This window comes from Athene noctua, chromosome 1 (genome assembly GCF_965140245.1).
Source record: "Athene noctua chromosome 1, bAthNoc1.hap1.1, whole genome shotgun sequence".
In the NCBI taxonomy this organism is placed as follows: domain Eukaryota; kingdom Metazoa; phylum Chordata; class Aves; order Strigiformes; family Strigidae; genus Athene; species Athene noctua.
Window position 1 is genome coordinate 235,915,811 of NC_134037.1, and position 21,988 is coordinate 235,937,798.

A 21,988-nucleotide genomic window follows, 5' to 3' on the forward strand; every position below is an offset into this window, starting at 1 on the left:
ATATAATACAGGCATTTTCCTAATTCACTGCAATAGTAACTTAGCTTCCTCTGTGCAGCTGTATCTCTCTAATGGTGCTGATTAACAGCCAGGAAAGCAGAACTTGCTGCTTAGACTTGTGTGATAAATTCTAATTCAAGTGATGCACTCGTACAGTTCCTAAGCAATTAATTTCCTCAACATTTAAAACTAAACCAAAACATGCTTTCATGTTCAGACTGTTGCATTTGTTTCACTCTGCTTCCCTCTGGAAGAACTGCACCTTTGCACATTGCTGGATTTTTGTCTGAAAGACCACAAGAGGGCTAAACCAATTTAAGGTGAATAAATTTCTCAAGGTAGAAGTTCTTGTACTTTAGCAGCCAGAAGAAATTTGATGGAAAAATAAAATTCCTTTTGGATTTTGACCATGAGAAACAGAAGAATGTTAGCAGAAGATTAATTTGAGGAAAATGAATCTGTGCCTTTATACTTGACTTAACTGTCAATTTAATGTTTTTTCTGGAAGTCTGACTACAAGTTGTATGCACCATATCAGCTAAGCACAAGTATTTTATACCCCAGATGTTAGTTTTCAAAAGTAAATAGTAGTAACACAGGAAAAAGGCTAAAAATAAAACCCAAGAGTGGTTTCCAGACTGTATGAGTTCTACAAATGCCTGATCTTTATGGCCTAATCTTCTCCCTTCCTCATCCCAGATACTGATGAACAAGAGGAAAACACAGAAACAAAGCACCACAGCTCCTCCTTAATGTGTCAGTTCTGAATATATTAAGGACAGTCTCTTGAGAAAGCCACCTACACTGAATGGAAGCAGAGGGAAAAGACAGTCAGGACTGTTGGTTGATGCAAGTACCAGATTCTCTCTTTGCAAGGGCGGCTTTCAGCCCTACAGATATCAGTGGCAGCAGACAGCTCTTCTCTCTGCTGGCTGGCTGTTTGCTCACATCTTTTCCAAGGCTTTTATGGGGGAACTTTCCACTTTGCTCACTGTCTTCCCTACTCATTCACATCTCCCCTTTTCCCCTTTATTTGCTTCCTTTAGTTTGTCCCTCTGATACCTCCAACACACAGTTCATGGGATACACTCCTTATATGTGGAGTGCCTAAGATTTAACCAGTACTGCTCAGTCACTTGACCTGATGTTGCATCTGTTTGAGAGTGTCCAGGGCACTATATAAGGCACAGTCTTCCTACTGTCACATCAAACAGGGCTGTTCAAGCCTACTGAAACATTTGAATGTCTTTTTAAATGTCTGAATGTGCTCCAAGCTCTATCCAAGCCATAAGAGCACACTTACAAAGAGTATCATTAGCAGCACTGCTTGGAACAAAGTTTCCTAGCAAATTTCAGAATCAATTTAATTAAACTGTATCTGCATTTGCCCACTGCTGCTATGATAAATAAAGGCACTGATATGAGAAGAACAGAAAATGTAGAAATTAAAAAAATGACATTACAAATATGCTGTAATATTTCTTCTTTTCCTTTCCTCCTTCTTCTCTGGCATAGCAATGTTATGATCCCTCTTTGAGCAGGAATACATACCTCATGAACCCAGCTATAAAAACACACTTCGGTAACTAGAGTAAGCATATTTCAGAACTAAGCCTTCAATACTGACCCAAAGTGTTGTTGCAAAGTTTTTTCAAGTCCATCTTCAGTTAACTCTGTTATTCACCATATATACTGCATTGTTGATCTGTAAGACAACTCCTGTAAACACAAATCATCTATACAAATATCTACAAACAAAACCATACATACATCCATATTAGTTTGCTATTTTCACACTGCAACACAAACTTACAAACTTTTTCAATAAACCATGTTATTCCAAGTCACACTACTCTGTCACTGATCATGAAGGTTTTGCACAAAAGAAAGGATCTTCAGAGAAATGGCTCACCACAGATGTATAACGCTAAGAGCCAACGATCCTCTGAGTGCCTTACTTTATGTTTTTAAACGTTTTTCTTTCCTCACAGAAAGCAATATGCAAGTTGTAGAGCAGATATTAGAACATAAACATGCAGTATAGTTTGTTAGTTTCATCTGAGACCACACTGACCCCACACGATCCACGCTATGATGTATTCTCCATTAGGGGAAAATTCACTATGGAAGGCTGCACAACACACAGTGGAGTGGCCGGCAGGAACTCCCACCCTCAGCAAATTAAAAGAATTAGTTCCAAACTTGGCAGATTAGCTAGGTCAGCAGATTGCTGCATCCTCATTAGCCCTAAGAAAAGCAGAGCATATCAGCAGAGGTGCTTCATACCGACTCTGTGCCCCGGTTGCAGGACCTCAGCTTTTCCCTCTGCCAGGCAATCCTGCACAGATACCCCACCTGACTCACACATTGCTAAAACAGCGCTGCACCACACAGCATGGATGCACTGTAAGGTAAAATCATGAACACTCAGAAGCTTTAAAGCTGTGTGCAGCTACCATATTCTCATACACACTTCTTTCTCTGCTTTATCTTCCAGAGGAACCTCAAGCTTTTCTTTCCCACCTCAAAAAGAGATCTGCCCCTACATACCTTCCATCTCATTCACTGCCACTCCTCAAAAACCTATTTTCCCATTTCTATGAGAATTTCCTCATATAATAAGCACCAAAACAACTGCTTCCGGTGCCTCAGTTTTAGTACAGCCCCCCAAGCAAATTTTCACTTCTAAATAAAGGGGAAGTGTACTGAACCCCTTACCAGCCATGATAATTGTTTGTTCTCTCCCTGGCTCTGTTTTAGACTGCTCTAACTAGACTTTCTGTAAAATTTTAATCTTTAAGAAGGACTAACTTTAACAGGAAGGAGGCTATATAGTAACGAAAGTCAAACAGAAAATGTGTGGTAAGAACCTCAAAAGATGCAGCTAAAAAATTACTGCTTTTCTCTCTTTTTTGTAGCATATCTCTGTACATGAACTAAGAATGGACAAGAGCAAACAGACCATGAAGACTACTGCAAAAGCATTTAGAGAAAATTAAGCAGAGAATTGTGGGCCAAATCGTGAAATCTACACTACCTGCTGGACAAATTCATAGGCTATACACTCCAAAGACAGATACATGATTTAAGTATGCAAACTTACCAACATTTATGTTCATTTTTGAAATTTTCAGCAAACTTCCAGATTTCCTTGGGATGAGATATACCCACAATATGCAAGAAGATATTCTAAAGGGAAAAAAAGTAAGTTACAACCAACAGGGACAGTGAAGAGACCCCGTTCACTGTTACGACCTGTCTAGGTAAAAAGGTATTCAAGCAGTATGAAAAAATAGTGTCTCCAGAACATAACTGAAACACTTAGGTTAACATGCATAACTGGGAAATCTACTTCGAGTCCTTAAAACATGCATAATCACTTGATTCAGTTGTTTCAGAGCCATAGTTTTTTAATGCCAAATTCATTAAAAGAGAGCCCTACTTAGACAAATATACATGACAGATAGTCAGGCACAGAAGAGAACTAGAAAAATGTTGCAAAGCTTGAAAAATTTCTGTTTAAACAATTCAGACAGCATTTTCCTCTTTAGCTGGAATCAAGTTTCCAAAGCAGTGCTGAAGGCCACAGTGTTAGAGAATAATTCAGGTTGGAAGGGACTTCTGGAGGCCACTTGGTCCCATTGCTATCTCAAGGTAGGTAACAGAGATCAGGTTGTCCAGGAAACCAGCCTCTGAGCACCCTGCTAGAGTGTTTGACCACCCTTATAGTGAAGAAAAACGGTCCTATTATCTAGTAAAAATTTTTCCCTTTTATAATCTATCTGCTGCCTCTTGTCCTTTCCTGCAGACCTCCAATAGAAGCAAGCACTGCCTTCCCTACACCCACCCATCATGTTGCTGTAGACTACAGTAAGACCCAGCTCAGCCTTTTTAACACTGAGCAAAACCAGCCCTCTCAGCCTCTCCTTGCATATCACATGTCACATCTTCCTAATCACCTTGGCAGCCCTCCACTGGACTCGCTCCAGGACATCGATGATTTTGTCCTGGGGAACCAAAAACTAACACCAACTCCTGCTGTGGTCTCACAAAGTCTTAGCAGTCTCACAAAGTCTTAGCAGAGAGGAAGATGCACTTTCCTCAGCCTGCTGGCTACACTTGGGGTGTGCTTGGCCTTCCTTCCCCAGGGCACACTGCTCACTCAGGAACAACTTGTCATCCCCAGGTCCTTTTCTGCAAAGCTGCTTTCCAGACAGCTAGTCCCAGCCTGTACTGCTCCATGGGGTTACTCCATCCAGGGCAGGACTGTGCATCTTCTCTTGGTGAACTTCATAGGGTTCATGTCAGCACACTTCCTCATGTGTTAAATCCCTCTGAATAGCAGCTCTGATCTCCAGCTCTCCCTCACACCATTTGAGATCATCTGCAATCTGCCAAAGGTTGCACTTCACTGTCCAAGTTGTTAAAAGAGACATTAAACAGATTTTGCCCTTGTATTGGCTCATAGGGAATGCCACTAAAAAATTGTTAACAGATCAGCTTTGTACTGTTGATTGCTACTTTCTAAGCCAAACGTTCTAGTTTTCCACCCAGCTTGTCATCCACCAGTTCAAACCACATCTCTCCAAACTGGCTACAAGGATACTATGGTAGACCATGTACAAAGAAAGCTTTGGCAAAGTTAAGGAAAGTGTAAAGCACTGCTCTCCTCTTGTCCACAGGCAGAGTCATCTCACCAAAGGCAGTGATCAGGACAGCTGCTGCGGCCTGTGAATTGGTCTGGGGAGTGTCTCCCAGAGAAGCCGGAGTGTACTGAAGGATGCACCCTCCCACTTCTTTGCAGCTGCATTGTCCGGACTCTTTAGACAAGCCTCAAAGGGGCAGACATGGACGGAGCTGGCCCCATCCTGTAGTCATTTGTGGCTCTATTGCATACGCCAGACCCCATGCATGCATTGCTAATGAACTGACAAGAGGCAAACGTTCCTGCCCTGAAGCCAGATGCAACAAAACCTGTGATACCAGGACTAAAAAAACCCCAACAAACTAAAGGTAAGCAGATATGCTAATCAGTGGATACAATGAATTTAAGAAGGCTGTAGAAAATTTTGCTCAATGTGCATCTACCATCAAAGCCAGACCCGTGTGCACCCACCAGAGAAGAACTGAAGACTGAGGACCAACGGGACGCCGCTGGATCCATGGTGGTGACTATTCTTGCAGCCCTATCCCACATCCTTGCTTTATTTCTGTCTTTTCCTTCCATTCTGTCCTATCGCTACCCCTCTTCACTTTTTTAATAATAAAAACCTGGTTTGGGTATATGGCATTTGACCTTGTTTGTATCTTAATCTCGCTCTTGGGATCATATTGAAACCTCCCCCAACACTGGATCGGGACAGACAGGCCAGGTTTGCCCTTGACAAATCTACAGTGTTTTTTTCTCAATCACCTTCCTGTCTTTCATGGCTTCTATGAGGACTTGCTCCATAGTTTTCCTGTAGAGCAAGGTGAGGCTGACTGGCCTGTAGTCCCCCAAATCTTGTTTGCCTTTTTTTCTTTTTTTGAAGATGAGTGAATTGCCATCTTCAGTTAACAGGAAGCATCTCCTTTGAAGAAGTTTCTCTTGAAGATCAACCAGCTTTTCCAAGGCCTTTTGCTCTGCATGGATGTCTCCCATGAGATCCTGCCAACCAGATCCATAACAAAGACAAAATCTGCTTTCCTAATACCAAAGATTGTAATTCTAATACCCATCCTTCTTATCTGTCTTGATCTTAAATTCCACAACCTCCTGGCCACTTCCAATGCAGCTATTCAAGACTGCTATTTATAGCAAGTCCAGCAGAGATCACCCTTAGCTGGCTTGTCCAACACTTGCATTAAAAAAATTGTCATCGATGCTTTCCAGAAATCCTCCAAACTGTTTATGCCCTGCTGTGTTGCCAGCAGGTATCAGGGTGGTTTAAGTGCTCCGTGAGTACCAGGGCCTGTGATCATTGGGCTTCCCTAGCCCTCTGAAAAAGGCTCCACCTACTTCCTCTACTTCATCAGGCAGCGTGTAGCAGACACCCACCATGATGTCATCAACACTGATCTGAGCTCTGTGCCTTACCTGTAAACTCTCAACAGGCTATTGCCCATTTCAGAGCAAAGCTCCATGCATTCAAGCCACTCCTTTGCATAGAGCACAACTCCTCCTCATCTTCCCAGCCTGCCTTTCTAAAAGGGCCTATATACATCCATTCCAGCACCCCAGTCATGCCAACCATATGCCTCTAATTCCAGTGAGATCACAGCTCTGCAACCATGCATGGATTCCTGTGTTTCCTATGCCATGTGTATTTTTGTACAGGCATCCGAGATGGGCTCCCAGTCATGTTGCTTTCACATAAGAACTGTGAGATCCCCCTCCAGTCTGTTGGAGGCTGTCCCCTAGACACATACTTGCTGTCCCCATGACTCCACTACTCTTCTGGGTTCGGCCCAGTTGGTTTTGAAACCAGTTTAAAGCCCTCCTCACTAGCTCAGCAAACCTGTTGGCAAAGATATTTTGCTCCATTTTGTCAATCCTGCTCAGCAACGCTGAGCAATCATTTCTCAGAGAAGGTCAAAAAGATCATAAAGGCTAAAGACAAGTGACAAAGGTCAAAGTGACACAAGCTGCACATTCAGGTGTTGACCTGCAGGGTGCATATGCTCCTACCCAAGCCCTTCCCTTTCAATGGCAGGATTTAGGAGAGCACTACTCATGCTCCCCTGCCCTTCACCCTCTATAAGCACTGTTGATGAACTCAAGGTCAGCCCTCACAATGTCCTGGGTGCCCCATGTGGTTGGGCAACAAGAGGTTCTAGTCCAAGGTCCAGATGAGCCTCAGCAGACTCTCCACAATACCCTAGGTCTGAGTCCCCAGCAAGTGACAAACCTCTCAAGACATCAAGCCAAGACTGCAGATGGATGCCTCCATCCCCCACAGGCTGGAGCCTCCAGCCAGTATCACCCACCACTTCCTCCCAATGCCGACAACAGTTCAGGCTCATCTGTCTCCAACACCTCCCCTGACAGAGCTTGTTCTTCCTCATCTGTTACCATGGCACTATACTTATCCTATAAATGCACATCTGCAGGCAGAGAACAAGCTTGCCTTCTGTTGCCAGCAGTCACAAGCTTCCATTCCTCCCCATCTTTGGAGCCTCTATTCTATTTGAGCATAGCTTCCAGCTGTCCCTCCTTCCACGCAATGTGGGGTTTGTGCTCTTCTACTCTCACAAAGACTCTGTCAATCTCCTGTTTCTGTTCTTACAGTCATGCAGCCTGCTCATCTCCTGCAGTCACTTCACCTGGCAGCCCAACACCTTGACCACAGCAGGACCCAAAAGATGAAGCCACCATCATGCTCTGCCCCAGGCTCAGAGAAAAGGACCAGTCACTCCCTGCAGCCTGACATCTGCCACATCGTTCCTCTGGAGCTCTGCCCAGGCCAGCCTCCCACGTGCCAGGCGCAGCCGCTCCAACCAGGGCAGCAGAGCACACTTTCAAGTGCATCACTGCGCCCACTCCAGCTGCTTCAGAGTGTCAAGTGCCTTCTGCACCCCCTTTCATGTTAACTGCTAAGTCCTTGTTAGCTACCCCATGACACAATAGTCTTGCGATGTTTTGAAATGCTATAGCCAGGAATGTGAATGTAATAGAATAAAAAAACCAAAACAAAACAACAAAACCTAAAAACCTAAAAGCTCGACGTAGAGAAAAGTTGTAATTTTCTAAACCACTAAAGCCAGAAATATTTCCTCTTCAAAACATCAAAAACCTTTTACTGTTTGTTACAGGCAATTCTTTTGCTTTTTTCAGATTTGTGTTCTACCTAGTAAAAGCACAGTGGCATTTATCAGCATACAAAAGGCATGTCAGCTCCTGCTCTTCTTCCAGATAGCACTTAGTCTCAAAGACACACCACAAGTAGTCTTATGACAGATCCCAGGAAAAGGCAGTTTTAAAATAATTATGCAAAGGATGTGTTCTCATGCAAAACAACAAATAATCATTAGAGGGCCTCCTCTCTTTCCAAGCTGTTTCTTTAAATACTCATTATACAAGCAAATGAGATAAGTGAAGAAGCTGAGAAAATTATAAGGCATTATTCCCTGCCTACAGTTCTGCTTCCCTCAAGATAAAAAAAAACACATCATTTTTTCTCTCTAGCCATTTGATTTCAGCTCCTTAGTTGAGTTAGGTCAGAATTTTCTCATTGTAATGTTCATTTCTGACCAAAAACTTGATACTGCTCTACTGTTTCTAACTGGATACCTCTCTAAAAACTTTCTACTTTTAAAGCTACTACCATTATCTACTGGTACAGAAGAGCTTAAGTTTTTTGGGCAGATGTTCAATATTACAAGTGATTCCAGAGACTGAAAAAGACCTAAATCAACGCTTATCTGCTGAAGACTGCCACACTGGCTCAGAAAAAGGACCCACAAGCCTGTTCTCTATAAAAGTCCTTGATGGTAGCAAAGCCATTTTCAAAAAGTCCTTGATGGTAGCAAAGCCATTTTCAAAAAGTCCTTGATGGTAGCAAAGCCATTTTCAAAAAGTCCTTGATGGTAGCAAAGCCATTTTCAAAGTGAAACCTAATCTCTGTGACTAGATCTACTTTAACAGATTAGGAGAATTTCCTAGTTCCCAGGTCTAGGTGGAGGTCCCTGACAAATAACAACTCCATTTTGGCACTGAACTCCGACACGCGTTGCTGTGGAAGACGGAAAAAATCTCTGGCATATACTACAACAGGATATCCATCCAGCTGATCAAGAAGAGCAAGTTAAGTCTGTATACAGCTTGTCAAATTGCAGATAAAGGATTTTATTATCTTCCTGGATGGCTTCTGAATGAGTACTTGTAAAGAAGGATTTTCTTGTGGACTCCTTATTAAAATGACTCTTCTCAGTGCAGTCACATGTCCCACAGGGCCTCTTGTACAGCTCATCTAACACTTCACTGAATGCTGCTTTCTATACAAGTGCCCCGTCCCCAGGGTCATTAACAAGTTCTGCAGTGCCCTCATACTCTTTCATGACTACAGAAACTACATGATTGCAGCCTACCAAAAAGTGGGAACACAGTAACTGTGCTGCTTCCAGAGGAAGAACATTATTTGCCTCAACTTTTGTTTCACCAAATGACAGAAAACAGAACATGAAGGAACCTTCAGAAGTCAAACTCACCCCTCTTCCCAGGCTGTCTGACTAGAGTTAGAAAAGGAGGTAACATGGATAAGCACCAGTCTTACTATAGCCATGGGATTACACAGTTATAGACAGCTGGAAAGTATTTATTGCTACATAAGGAGTGATCTAATTCACCTCCATTAAAGAACTGAAGTGTAATGCTGGTTGTGTCTCACTAGGGAGCTAAAATCAAAGAGCAGAAATTTAGCCAATATGGTATCCCTAACCATAAAATGTTTTCAGAATTTTTGTTCAACATTAAAAACTATTACTGGAATTCAAATACTGTGTTCAAGAGCCAAGTCACTACTTGAAATTAAGTTAGTTCTCCATCCAAGTGTTGTGGGTTAACCCCCAGTTGGCAGTTAAGCCCCATACAACTACTTGCTCACTCCCGTCCCAGTGGGATGGGGGAAAGAACTGGAAGGATAAGACAGGCAAAACTTGTGGGTTAAGATAAAGACAGTTTAATAAGTGAAGCAGAGTTGTGTGTGGAAACAAAGCAAAATAGGGAATTCCTTCACTGCTTCCCATTGTCAGGCAGGTGTTCAGCAATCCCCAGGAGAGCAGGGCTTCATCACATGCAACAGTGTGATTTGGAAAGACAAACACCGTAACTGCAAATGTCTCTCCTTCTTCCCCCAGCTTTTATTGCTGAGCATGACATCATATGGTCTGGGATATCCCTTTGGTCAGCTGGTGTCAGCTGTCCTAGTGTGTCCCCTCCCAACTTCTTGTGCACCCCCAGCCTGCTCACTGGTGGGGCTGCATAAGAACCAGAAGAGGCCTTGATGCTGTGCAAGTACTGCTCAGCAGTAAGTAAAACATGGGTTGTCAACACTGCTTTGGTCACAGACCCAAAACACAGCACCATAGGGAGGTGCTGTGAAGAAATTAACTCTATCCCAGCCAAAACCACTACAGCAAGATAGAAAGAGAATGACTGCACTTCTCCATAAGCACACCCACCTGAATAATTGTCAAAAGCAACACCGACACCACAGGGGTATAGAGTGATAGGCAGGAGCAAGAAGAATATGTAAGAGAAGGGAGGAAGTAAGGAAGAGATATTATAAGAAAAGGAGATGGAGAAGTATGTAGAGCATGGAAATAGGACCACACACAGGACTTCACAGAGCAGCCAACCTTAGCAAATCAAGAGCATGTTATTCAGACACATAAAACCTTCAGATCCAATGCTGTAAACTCATAAATGTTGTTGCCAAGAGTGTTGCAATGCATTAACTTTTAAAAGCCTTGGCCACATAGTTAGGAGTAGGACATCACAAAACATATTGACAACAAACATTAAACAAAACAGCATGCTGCTAGTGATGCTATTAATCACAGAAAACATCACCTAGTGAAATTAAATCACTTCAAAGCATACAGATTATGAACTACTCGATGTCTCCATATCCATATGAAACTACTATTAAAAACACAACAACAAAATGACAGAATATGTCAAGACCTATGAGGTCCTTAATATTAACAATCTTTCTAAGAGTAAACAAAAGACTGAAAAACAACTCACCTGATTACCTGTTTCTGTCACTATTTCTCCTTTGGCGATCTCAGCCCCCGCTCCGTATTTCGGCAAACCAGATGAACTATGCCACCTAGTGGATTTCGGCAAGAAACACATTTGATAATTAATTACTAACTGTGTTGGGGGGAGGCATCAGCAAAGAGGGAGGGCCAGGAAGTGATATGCAATTTGCAGTTCTTGTTTGGGGTTAGTTTTTGATACAATCCAAATGGAACAAAAACCCTTGTGTGATTGCATTCCAGTTTGTGGGAAACCTATAGCCTGCTAGTAGCAAGTGGCAATACTGGTCAAACAGTCACCGAAATAGCATTGGATCTTCCCAGCAGGCAGAATGTTCCTGAGCTAAGCAGATCCAACAGTCCCACTTCTCTGCTGCCAAGAGCTGAGCGGTGGCTTTTGCTGAAGCTCAGGTCCATGAAGCTCTCGGGGCTCCTGTGACACTTGCTGATGTGCTGGCAGCAGAAAGCTGGTTAGGGCCATAACACCCCACAGCAGTCCCAGGTCCACCAGCCTTGGGCCATTCTCAGGGACAAATTCCCTACAAATGGCATGGACCCAGCAGTACCATTTGGCAGACCAGGCACATCAAGTACCCCAACAGGGTGTGTCAAAAGACAGAGGTAAATGTCCTTCAACCAAAAGGTTTAGGACACAAAGAGTTGATATAAGAGAGCTGGAAGATTTCTGCTTGGCTCTGGCCCCTATGAAAGCAGGCAGGAAGGAGAAAAGTATCATGCAGCAACAAGGTCTTTGTGCAAGGCTGCATGTATGCAAAAGGCCAGTGCACTCTAGGTACTGTCTCCTCAAACCATTTCCTGTCAAGTCTGCACATCATGTTTAGTGTTGATAAAATGTCAGAGCTACACTAGAAATTGAAGCTAAGGCATCTGTATCATAAATGCTTCTTTTGACACATGCCTTAGAAAGTTCAGGAAAGGGCTTGAACAACACAAGTGATTGGAATTGCTCTGTGAAAAGGAAATAAAAACACCAGATATCAGAATTATTTTCAGCAGTGGGAAATATGACAACGACCACAGCCACAAATTGCAGCTTAGGAGGCTCAGGTCAGGCATTAAGCAAAGAGATTTCACTAGTTTTCTTCTAAATAGAGCAGGTTGTCCCAAGAAGATGTGCAATATCCATTCTTGAGGGTTTAAAGATCCAGCAAGACAAAGCAATGGCTGCTTTGGTCTACTGTTGGAAAGTCTTGCTTCAAGTGGGATGCTAGACACGACAACCTCTAAAGATGCCTTCCAACCAGCATTTCTATGACAGGAATATGCAGGGCAAGGCTCCTCTCAAAGGCCTTGATACTTATCATGACCTCATAAAAGCCTTCTAAAAGGACTGAAGTACAGGTAGGCATAGTTCTTCTTTATTTTTATGCTTTGTATTCTCTGATCATTACAAGTAATGTGTTAATCTCAGTCACGGGAGTACCTGCACTTTTTACTTCTGCCTATGGTTAATGGTGTTTTAGGGGTTGCTAGCCATCCACTACTAGTAGGCTCAAGCAATGTAATTCCAAAGGATCAATATTAGAAACAACGGTGCCACGTCACTCTTCCAGTGCCCAGAATCCAAATACAAGATACCAGGTCTACCCTAGGGATAGAGCAGTCATACACTGCACAGCCCAGTTTGGGGTCTGATAATGAAACTTCCTGTCTGCAAGAGAGGTTTTTCCACTGAGCACCACTACAGCAAGTAGTCACATAGCTGATGCAGCCAACAAGCCTCATGATTCTTCTGATACCTTCTAACAGGGTCCGATTCCTTCACAGCACTACCAGAGTTGGTTGGGCTACTTTTACCAAGTGCACAACTGCAGGCAGCAGTGGGAAACTCCCAAATCTGGGATAACCATACCGATGACACTGATGTTTAATACAGTTTCATCTAAAGTTTGTGTTACATATATACCATGCATGGAAGGGACTATGCACACAGACACTGAATATATGCAGATCAGAATGAAAAACAGTCTTAGCCCCAAGGAGAGCAGATTTCATGAGTGAGAGAAAAGGCAGTCAGAAGGAGCAGCATCGGATGCTCAATTCTTTGGCCATTCTCACAGTGATTGTGGGCTTCCCTGCAAAGGAGGGTTTTAATTACAGATCTGAAGGCAGTTAATTGCAGATGTTTAAGGAGTTCTTCCTAAAACACAAGTAACGTATGCAGATACAAATTAAACATATGGAAGAAGTAGCTGGCCTTCAAGCTGATCAGAACATTCTCATAGTCTACAACAGAAAAGATTCAATGAAAACAGAGGTAGATTTTAAGGGATTTGAATATGAACTTTTCTTTCTGTTAGGGAGAGGGAAGTTTTGGTGTGACCTATGGGCTAGGGAAGGGATTTAAATATATTTTCCATGGTGAAGATTGAAATTATCCAGACTTAACACATGGGCATTGCCAAAGTGGTTGGGAAAAGGCTGCATCCAACTGGATGTGCAGTTCACAAGACATACAGGAAAACCCAAATCTGCAATACCCACAAGACACCAATCCAGAGAAAAGCTGAACTCAGGCTAAAGAAACAGTCATCAAGACAGTCATTATTTACAAAGGTAAAGACAATGTAGCTTGGTTATTCTTTTGCTGAGTCCTAATTCCTTATTTTCTTGTCATGGTGTACTTGATGAGATTCAGCTAGAAGTCAGAGCCCCAACAGCTGACATCGTGACATCGTGTTTCAGAGCAACATGTGCAAGGATAGGCTCAGGAAGACACTGTTAAGACATTTTAATTTCATATGGACAGCAATCTCCACACAAAATATTAGACAAGCAGTCTGGGCCCAAGGTTGTTCTTTGGACTCCAAATACTAGGTAGCCAAACCCTACGCAGATCCAGTCAGTTTGACAGCTTGCAAAACCTGGCAGGCATATCCATTTGTGAGCAAATCAGTCACCAGACAAAGCAATACTTACATAAGGCTATAACACATAATAGCAGTAGTGGGAACCTGAAATCAATCGCATACTGGCACTGATAGGGATCTTTAACCTGAAGGCCTTTGATGCTAATAATTTTGAATTAGTGTAATTTAACCAAGTTGCCACTCTCCTTTGTAAGATAGTTATGAAATCTATGCACACAAAGAGAAAACAAAGAGTCTCAAGCTCCTCCCTTTTATTCTACATGCCAAAACTCCTATCACTCACACACAACAGGAATTATTTTGTTTGCCAGCTCTGAAAGAGATTAGGTCTATCCAGCAGTAGCTAGTTCCAGTTCATACCATCTCCTTACTCACAGAGAGTAACAGAAGAAACGGTTGTATGTAATGACTTAAAGGGCACAAACTCCAGGTTATTATCATTAAGATCAAGCACAGCTATGCTGGTTATTTTATACTCTGCCATCTCAACTTAGCAAAACCATTTGTTTTCTTTCATCATATGACACACTTGCAAAACAGTTCAAAATCAGCCATGATGCTACTTGTACTGAATCATCCTTAAACAGGCCTTGATCCATCACCAACATCCTTGGATGCCACTTTAACACAGATATAGTTTCAGTAAACATGTACTTGAGAAACACTGCAGATCCTCTCCACTAATTTTATTTCATTATTCCAGTTTTCACAGCACTCATCAGGCTTAAACCCCTAACCCACACTAACAGCCCTGTAAAATAACACACCTGATCCCTCACCACAGGGAGTTGCGTCTTCGTGTTTGCACTGGAAGGCCAAACCTGCTTCCTTCCATCTTCCCTGTGACAGCCCCTCAGGGCTCCTCACTGCAGCACAGCTCACCTCTCCTCACTATCTCTTTGGCTGTAGCCTTGCCAGTGCCACTGTTTGCACCAGTGACCAGAAAGGATCTTCCAGCCACATTCACCTCCACATCAGCTGGACAGAAGTGCTTGGAAGCAGTGTCATAGCCGCTCCTGAATAAAACAGAGACACCTGTGAGAAACTAGAAGCAAGCACTTCCAAAAAACCACAGGGGAGGGTTGAAAAGCACTATCCCCTCACAGCTCTGCATATGCTAAATGCACCCCCCAACCCCACTACTCTGTGCTGTGGGACAGGCCACGTATAGCTCCAGTGACACTGCCAGGAGTGATGTAGCAACAACCCAAAGCCTTTGCCCGCCACAAGCCACACTGCCCAAAGCTTGACCCTGGGGAGGCGGCCCGGCCGCTGCCCCGGGGCGGCTGCTGGAGAGTGCCCGGGCAGCGCCACCGGCAGCTCTCACAGACCAGGCGTGGAAATCCGTCCACTCTGGCGGGGGTGGAGAGGCTTCAATTAAAAATATAAAAAACACCACCACCTCGAAATGATTAAGCGCCGGCGGAGTCCCGGGAACGCCCCAGCCTGGGCACAGCGCCCGCCCCGCCCCGCGCAGCCGCCGCCCGTGCCTCGTGTACTCCCGCAGCCCCTTCTAGAATCACACGGCGCCACGGTACCAGGACATGGCGCTGTTGGCGCCGGCCCCGCCTCTGCCCTTAGACAGGGCCCCCGTCCTGGCCCCGGCCCTGGCCCTGGGCCTGGCCCGCCGTCGGGTCCGGGCTGAGGGGCCGCCCGGCCCGGCCCGGCCCGGCCCGCCGCACCCGCCATGACTTTGGCAGCTCGGCGGGGTGCGAGGGAGGGTGGTGTGTGTCTGGGGGAGGGGGGTGGTCCCTTCCACCCCTACAGCGGCTTGTGGGTTGTTTTTTTCATACCTCTTCCCTTTCCCCTCCCTCCTTCTTCATCAGTTAGCAAGGAACGTGACTTTTAGCCACCTGAGTGCAGCGCTTAGCCCGTACCACGCTGGAGGCTGCTGTGCCTGATGAAGGCAGTGACAGAGGGAGGAAGAAGAGTTTCCCGGGGCACCTGCTCGGGACAGAGGCTACTGTCAACCAAACTGGGGCTGGAAACCGGGGTGTCATATTTTGGGAATGGGGAGCAGTGCAACAGGACCATGGCCTGCATCCTCTGCCTTGGAAAGCTGTCAAAGGGACACTTGCAGAAACAAACAGCCATGTTGTGCCACACCAAGTAGCATTTTATGTAACAAACCCATGAAATTCCCAGCTCCTATACCAATAGGAAAGGGTACACAAGTGGCTCTTGCAGTAGGAGTGAAATTTAAAATGTGTTTTTAGTTCAACTGGTATCTGCATTGGAGCTATGAAGCCCGAGAGAATTACTTGGTGTTGCACATCTGGATAGCCCATGTTAGCCATAAAGAAATTGTCATTATGGGTATGATAATGTTTTTAAGTACATTAAAGGACTATGCACGTACAAAGTTCAGTGTACAAGTTAAATAAATGCATGTATTTTATGTGGTTTGCAGGGCCACATACAGAGATGCTACTTTGGGAACCCTATCTAAGTTTTCAAGAGCTGAAGTTACCTGGTTTCAATAGCAGAGATAGGGGAGGAATGAGAATACTCTCTTTTTTGACCCTGTGTGATAGCCTGGTACTTCTTTTTCTAAATCTCTTCACTCTGGCAAAGGCATCATACTAAAGTCTTCCACTTTCTCAGCATGTTGTGTGAGTATTAGGCTCACACAAAAGGTACTTCCCACCATGAAGTTCAAACTTTTGAACTCAGCACTGTCCGCTTGTACTAGGTATTGTGTGTGAAATAAGAGTTTTCAGAGGGCAAAAAGACATTTTCACAGCAATATTTTTTTCCATTCAGAGATCATCCAGCTAAATGTCATACCTTCGCCTGAAATCTGAAAATGCTTGTTCTTATTAAAACAGTTGAAAGAATTTATAAAGAAAAAAAAAAAAAAAAAGCCACAACAGAAAACAAAACAGCAGCCTGAGTCAGTTTTAACTGATTTTGTTCTTGGAAATGGCTGGGAGTTTTTGACTGAAGTGATCCTAAACAATTCATCCTGATTCTGATGATTGAAATGGAGACTTCTGGCCCAGAAAGGAACAGCTTGGCAATAGTGTGAGTGGCAGAACATGATTTCCTATAATGGAAAATGAATGGCAGCCTGAGATACAGATATATACTATGATGTCTGTAAGTATATAATTGTGAGCTATATGGAAGTAGTTTTGTGATCATCACCCACAACGTGCAATTAGCAACCAAAACTGTACAGCCTAGACTGCTATAATGATGTTAGATAATCACACTTGCTGTGAACAGAGCAGCTGTTAGGCTTGTGCAAGTCTTGCATATAGGCTGAGATAATGGCCTCTCTTCCCACTTTCAGTCCCTTGCCCTGCTAGCCCTTCAGCTTCTCCCTTCCCCTCACAGCCTGTACAAGTCTACCTGGTTACTTTCCTTGAACCCTGGCTCAGGGAAAATACATAGCAGGGGAAAAGAGTTATGTGAGCATGCCTGCTGTTATGAATATCCAGGCAGAAAATTGCAGTGCTGCCCCACAGGTTTATCCTAGTTAGAGAATGTCTCACCTTGGTCTTCGTAACCATCGGTGCATCTCATTGTGCTGTTAGAAGAATAATAATGTTACACGGTTGTTTATGCTACAGAATTAGCTCCCTTCTTTGCAGGAAATACAGTTTCAGTTTGAAAAACATGAGCAAAACAAAACAAAAACCCTGTGGAAGTTTCTGTGAGTAAATGCAATAAGCCACATTGTGCTCATTACCTTGTCATTTCTTTGTTTACCATGTTTATTTCTTAAGCACTGAGACTATGGCATAGTACAAGCAAAACTGGATGATGGCTCTGATGTGTTTCGTTTGTAGTTTCAGTCTGCGCTCTCATAAATTGGGGGATACAACCCTGCAGTCTGAAAAGTGAATGGGGTGTATGCAGATACACAGAATTCCTTGCAGGCTGAACCATGTGGACTGTAATCAGCAAGATGCTGGATGATGCAGCCCTGAGGAACTAACCGATGTGAGTATGCATGGCAGAAGCTGTCAGTGAGTCAAATACAAAAATACATTATGGCAGCCAGACAATGGGAGCAGCTCATAATATTTTGGGGTTTGAGCAGTAATGGGCAATTGCAGCATATTACTCTTATTAACATTAGAGAAGGTAAGATTGTTAGGAAGACATTTGAATGTAGAGTTGGAAACCAGTGTCCCCCTGGTACGCACACAAAATTCTCTGAGGATGTCACATAAACACTGTAGCACCACTACAATGATGATAGCCATACCCGTCTAACAAATGCCATTTTCAGGAGATTTTGTAAACACCAAGAAATTATACCCTTGCCAGAGTGCAACAATCCCTGAGCACACTCAGCTGAGAGATTTCTTGCTTTTACCATAGCAAGGGCCTAAGCTTGCACCCAGAAAGGAATCATCGCCGCACTCACTCTGAACAGCTTTCACATCAGAAGCAAACTCTTGCACACTGTCCTCACACCTAGATATTTCTGCTACCTCTGTGATGTATTGCTTTTGTATTGTTCTACAGGCAGGAGACTGTAGAGACTGTATGATTGCTCTCTGCTAACCCAGCCACTGCAGTGATGAGGCAACATTGATTGTGTGCAGGAGAAAGGCAAGACATAGTTTTGTCAGGAGTTGGCTGGTGCTAATGAAGGGCCTGCCTCGCAGTACTCTCACAGGCAAAATTTCTGCCCAATTTCTGTTGGCTGCATGTTGCCTTTGGTACTGAATTCTAGGTTGATACACCTTGTTAGCTGCATTAGAATCCATTCCGGAGATCTGGAAATTTGGAAAGTTATAGTTTTTGGTTCCTTTCATCACTGCTACTAGCTTACCATTAAACTCTGATAGGACACTGCTCTGAATGTGAGGGGTTTTTTAGACAAGGAATTCTTCTTGATTGGCAACCAACATCTCAGATACTTATCACAGACAGCAACTGATATGTATGTGTAGCGTGGCTCCCCCACTGGAAGGGGGGGAGGGGATCAAGAGAGCCTGTTGAGCTCTTGACATTTTCCTCATTTGAGCACAGAACAAAATGGCTTCACGCTGGCTAAATACAACCCAGTGTTTAGCCTTGATAAAATGCACCCAAGTAAACTGTTCCCCTTGAGGACAACAATACTTCAGGTATATTTACACTATCAAATAACTCATAACATGTCCAAGCAAAGTTCTGTCCAAAACAAGCTCAAACATGGTCAGGGGGGATAGTTTCCTCAGGGGATAATTGGTTCCTAAGCACTATGGATGAGACTGCACCAGGGTTAACACTGCACAGCTTGTCTTAGCGCTGGTGATCCTGCCTTCAGATAGATGCATTTATCAGTGTAGATCTAGCCCCCAAGTCTGTTATGCAGACCCTCCATGAATGCAGATAATCCTCAAAGCAAATAAAAATTCTGTAGTGTTGTGACTGTGAGCCTCCAGATGCTAGGGTTTTACATACAGTAATGAATTGAGAATCTCAGTATTTTCCTAAAACACAAGAGCTGGTGAAAAATGCCTCTCTGGCCTCCAGCTGGACTCATATGAAAAACACACCTTAGACTTGATCCATCTTTGTATCTGTCAAATAGCAAGAAGTTTTAAGCAAAGTTTTAATTGCCTCCCAACAGAAAATTTGAAAGAACCAACTGCTGTTTAAGGGCTGCATATTTCAGGATGTTTTGTATTTTCTTCCTAGGGGACAGATCTAAAAGGTAGATAGAGTACTCAAGACCTGAAAGCAATTATATATTATACAAGATGTTTAAGAGCAGCTTCAAGGCCATCTTGCCAATCTCTTTTATTACCTTTTTTTTTTTTTTTGAGAGAGAGAGGCTAAAATCTGTCTTAAGGACAACTGGCTCCTTTGCTTGCTTCCTACCAGAGATCTGGCAGGCTGTTGTTCATTCTCTCCTTTCCTTGCAGTTACCAATTTTCTAATTAAGTCTCTGTGCCTGTCCCCATTAAATCAATCAGAACATCGCCACTGATTGCAATGGGAATGGGAGCAGGCTTTAAGGGCCAGATTTGCAGAAAAGCTCAGCGTCTATAATTGGGGCCAGGTTTTCAAAGGAAGTAGCAACCACATGCAAGCGGCTGTTGCTGTGGTAGCCACTCCCAGCCCTGAATTTGCTACGCTGGCTTCAGCTTTGGGTGCAGAACACTTGAAAACTCCAGCTTTAGAAACTATCACTGCCCCAGTGAGTGTAATAGCAATTAAGAGCTGTCAGCAGCCTGAGGAGAGGCAGTTGGCACTCTTCTTTTTACCCAGCTGAAGCAGAGGGTTTGGTGAGTGGTTGAAGAGGAACATCCAGGCCCTGAGGTCTCGAGGGCATGTCTGAAGTGCTTCTGCTAGTAGCAGGGCAAGAAAAGCAAAAGCTGCTCATCCTGAATGCGGGGAGTGGTCAAAGTTCTGGCATGTGTGGTGTTTTTATGAACAGTAGGGTATTTTCTTTGTTGTGTGCTCTTATAACCCAAGTCATCAGTAAGTTTGCCAACTGCTGTCATCAGCAGTGTTGTTTCCAGTGAGCAGTCAGGCTTTCCCCGGACCAAATAGCCTTTTGTTCTTGAGAAACAAATGTGGCAACATGTCATCAGCTCAATCAATCCTTTTTACTCAGGGGCCAGTAAAAGGAATCTTACTTTGCCTTATCAGAAGTATGGGTTTGCTCCATCAATTGTAAGGGCCCTCGTCTCTGAGAGCCCTCAGGGCCTCCCAGACGGGCATGCCCTGGCAAGGAGAAGGACGGCTGATTGTCCTCCCAAAGTGAAACGAATTCACTGGGAGCAGTAGCTAAACCTGCTGCTAATGTAACTAATCTCCTATGTATCGATTAGTTTATTCATTCTTTAGTATATAACTTAAAAAATAATAGGAGCTTTATTGTTGATTTACATCTTAGAAAATAACATTTGTAGTCAATAAAAGATCAATTTTATTATTCCAGTGACTTAAAAAGTATCTTTATGTCCTTACAGTAGGCAACATACTTGAACGCACATGGTTGTAGCTAGGTAGCTAGGCTGTGAGAGTAATGCAGTTATTTGTACTAATATTTTCTTCAGCTACCTGTTTCTCTTCTTGCTGCCCTTCTACTGGATCTTACTGTTCTTACTACCAGCCATTGAACAGGGATGCTCATGGGTTTATTGACTCAGGTGAATTCTGCTATACTCCATTCTTTTATCTTATTTTTCTTTTTCTGCAAATCTTACAGCTTATTAGCATTGTTTATTCTAGCACAGTTGCTACCAAATTGCAGATCCTATCTACTAGTATGTAGCCACCAAGAGATATCTACAAGCAGGGCAACAGACACACCTCAGCTTATATGGTTGCTCTACATTGTGTTCAAATGCCAAAGGAATGGACTGAAGTTTTGTGTCTGTGAGCAGTCCACGTGCTGTGCTAAAAGAACCCATCGAGATATGTAAAACTTATCCATGGAAAGCTATGGAGCCAAACCCTCCCCTGCAAATAACCACCAGACTGTTTATTAAAAATCTTATTTCACCTGTTGTTGGACAAGATTTTTTAGAAGTCCGTTAAAAAATAATGAAGCAACTCTTTCTATTTTGAAAATAAATAGAATTTATGAACTACTAATGTGAAATCCATGCAGAAGTAGAATAGCAATAAAGAGCAAAAATAAGGAGTGATAATAAAAAAGTGTTGTCTAGCTGGGCTCATAGACAGAGCTTTAAACTAGATTTGAAGGGGGAAAGGGGCAAAACATCGGCCCATCTGAAGTGCATGTATACCAGTGCACACAGCATGGGTAACAAACAGGAGGAGCTTGTAGCCGTGATGAAACAGGAAAATTACGATGTAGTGGCTATTACAGAAACATGGTGGGATGTCTCCCATGACTGGAGTGTGGCAGTTGATGGCTACAAGCTCTTTAGGAGGGACAGACAGGGAAGGAGAGGTGGTGGGGTGGCTCTGTATGTTAAGGACTGTTATGATTGCTTTGAGCACAGGTGAAGTGAAGACAGGGTGGAGTGTCTTTGTGCTAGAATCAGGGGGAAGGCCAACAGAGCAGATGTTGTAGTAGGAGTCTACTACAGGCCACCCAACCAGGACAGAGAGATGGACGAGATATTTTAGAGGCACTTAGGTGAAATCTCACGATCGCTTGCCCTTGTTCTTGTGAGCGACTTTAACTTCCCAGACATCTGCTGGAAATACAACACAGCAGAACGAGACCAGTCCCGGAGATTCCTAGAATGTGTGGGAGACAACTTCCTGACGCAGCTGGTGAGTAAACCAACCAGAGAAGGTGCCCTGCTGGATCTCCTCTTTGTGAACAGAGAAGGGCTGGTGGACGATGCAGAGGTTGGAGGTTGACTAGGGCACAGCGATCACGAAATAATAGAGTTCTCTATTCTTAGAGAGGCCAGGAGAGAGCTAAG

The 21,988-nt window shown here is 43.6% G+C and overlaps 1 protein-coding gene across 1 annotated transcript in view; it reads right to left on the reverse strand.

The window, feature by feature from the left end:
- The window catches only part of DHRS12 (dehydrogenase/reductase 12), a 32,394-nt gene extending 17,217 nt beyond the window's left edge, over positions 1-15,177 (reverse strand). The window contains 7 exon segments of the mRNA XM_074901318.1: positions 1,628-1,675; positions 1,677-1,716; positions 3,108-3,189; positions 10,727-10,777; positions 10,780-10,811; positions 14,514-14,647; positions 15,122-15,177. Of these exon segments, the coding sequence (XP_074757419.1) occupies positions 1,628-1,675; positions 1,677-1,716; positions 3,108-3,189; positions 10,727-10,777; positions 10,780-10,811; positions 14,514-14,647; positions 15,122-15,177 (443 nt within the window).
- Positions 15,178-21,988: the final 6,811 nt, after the last annotated feature.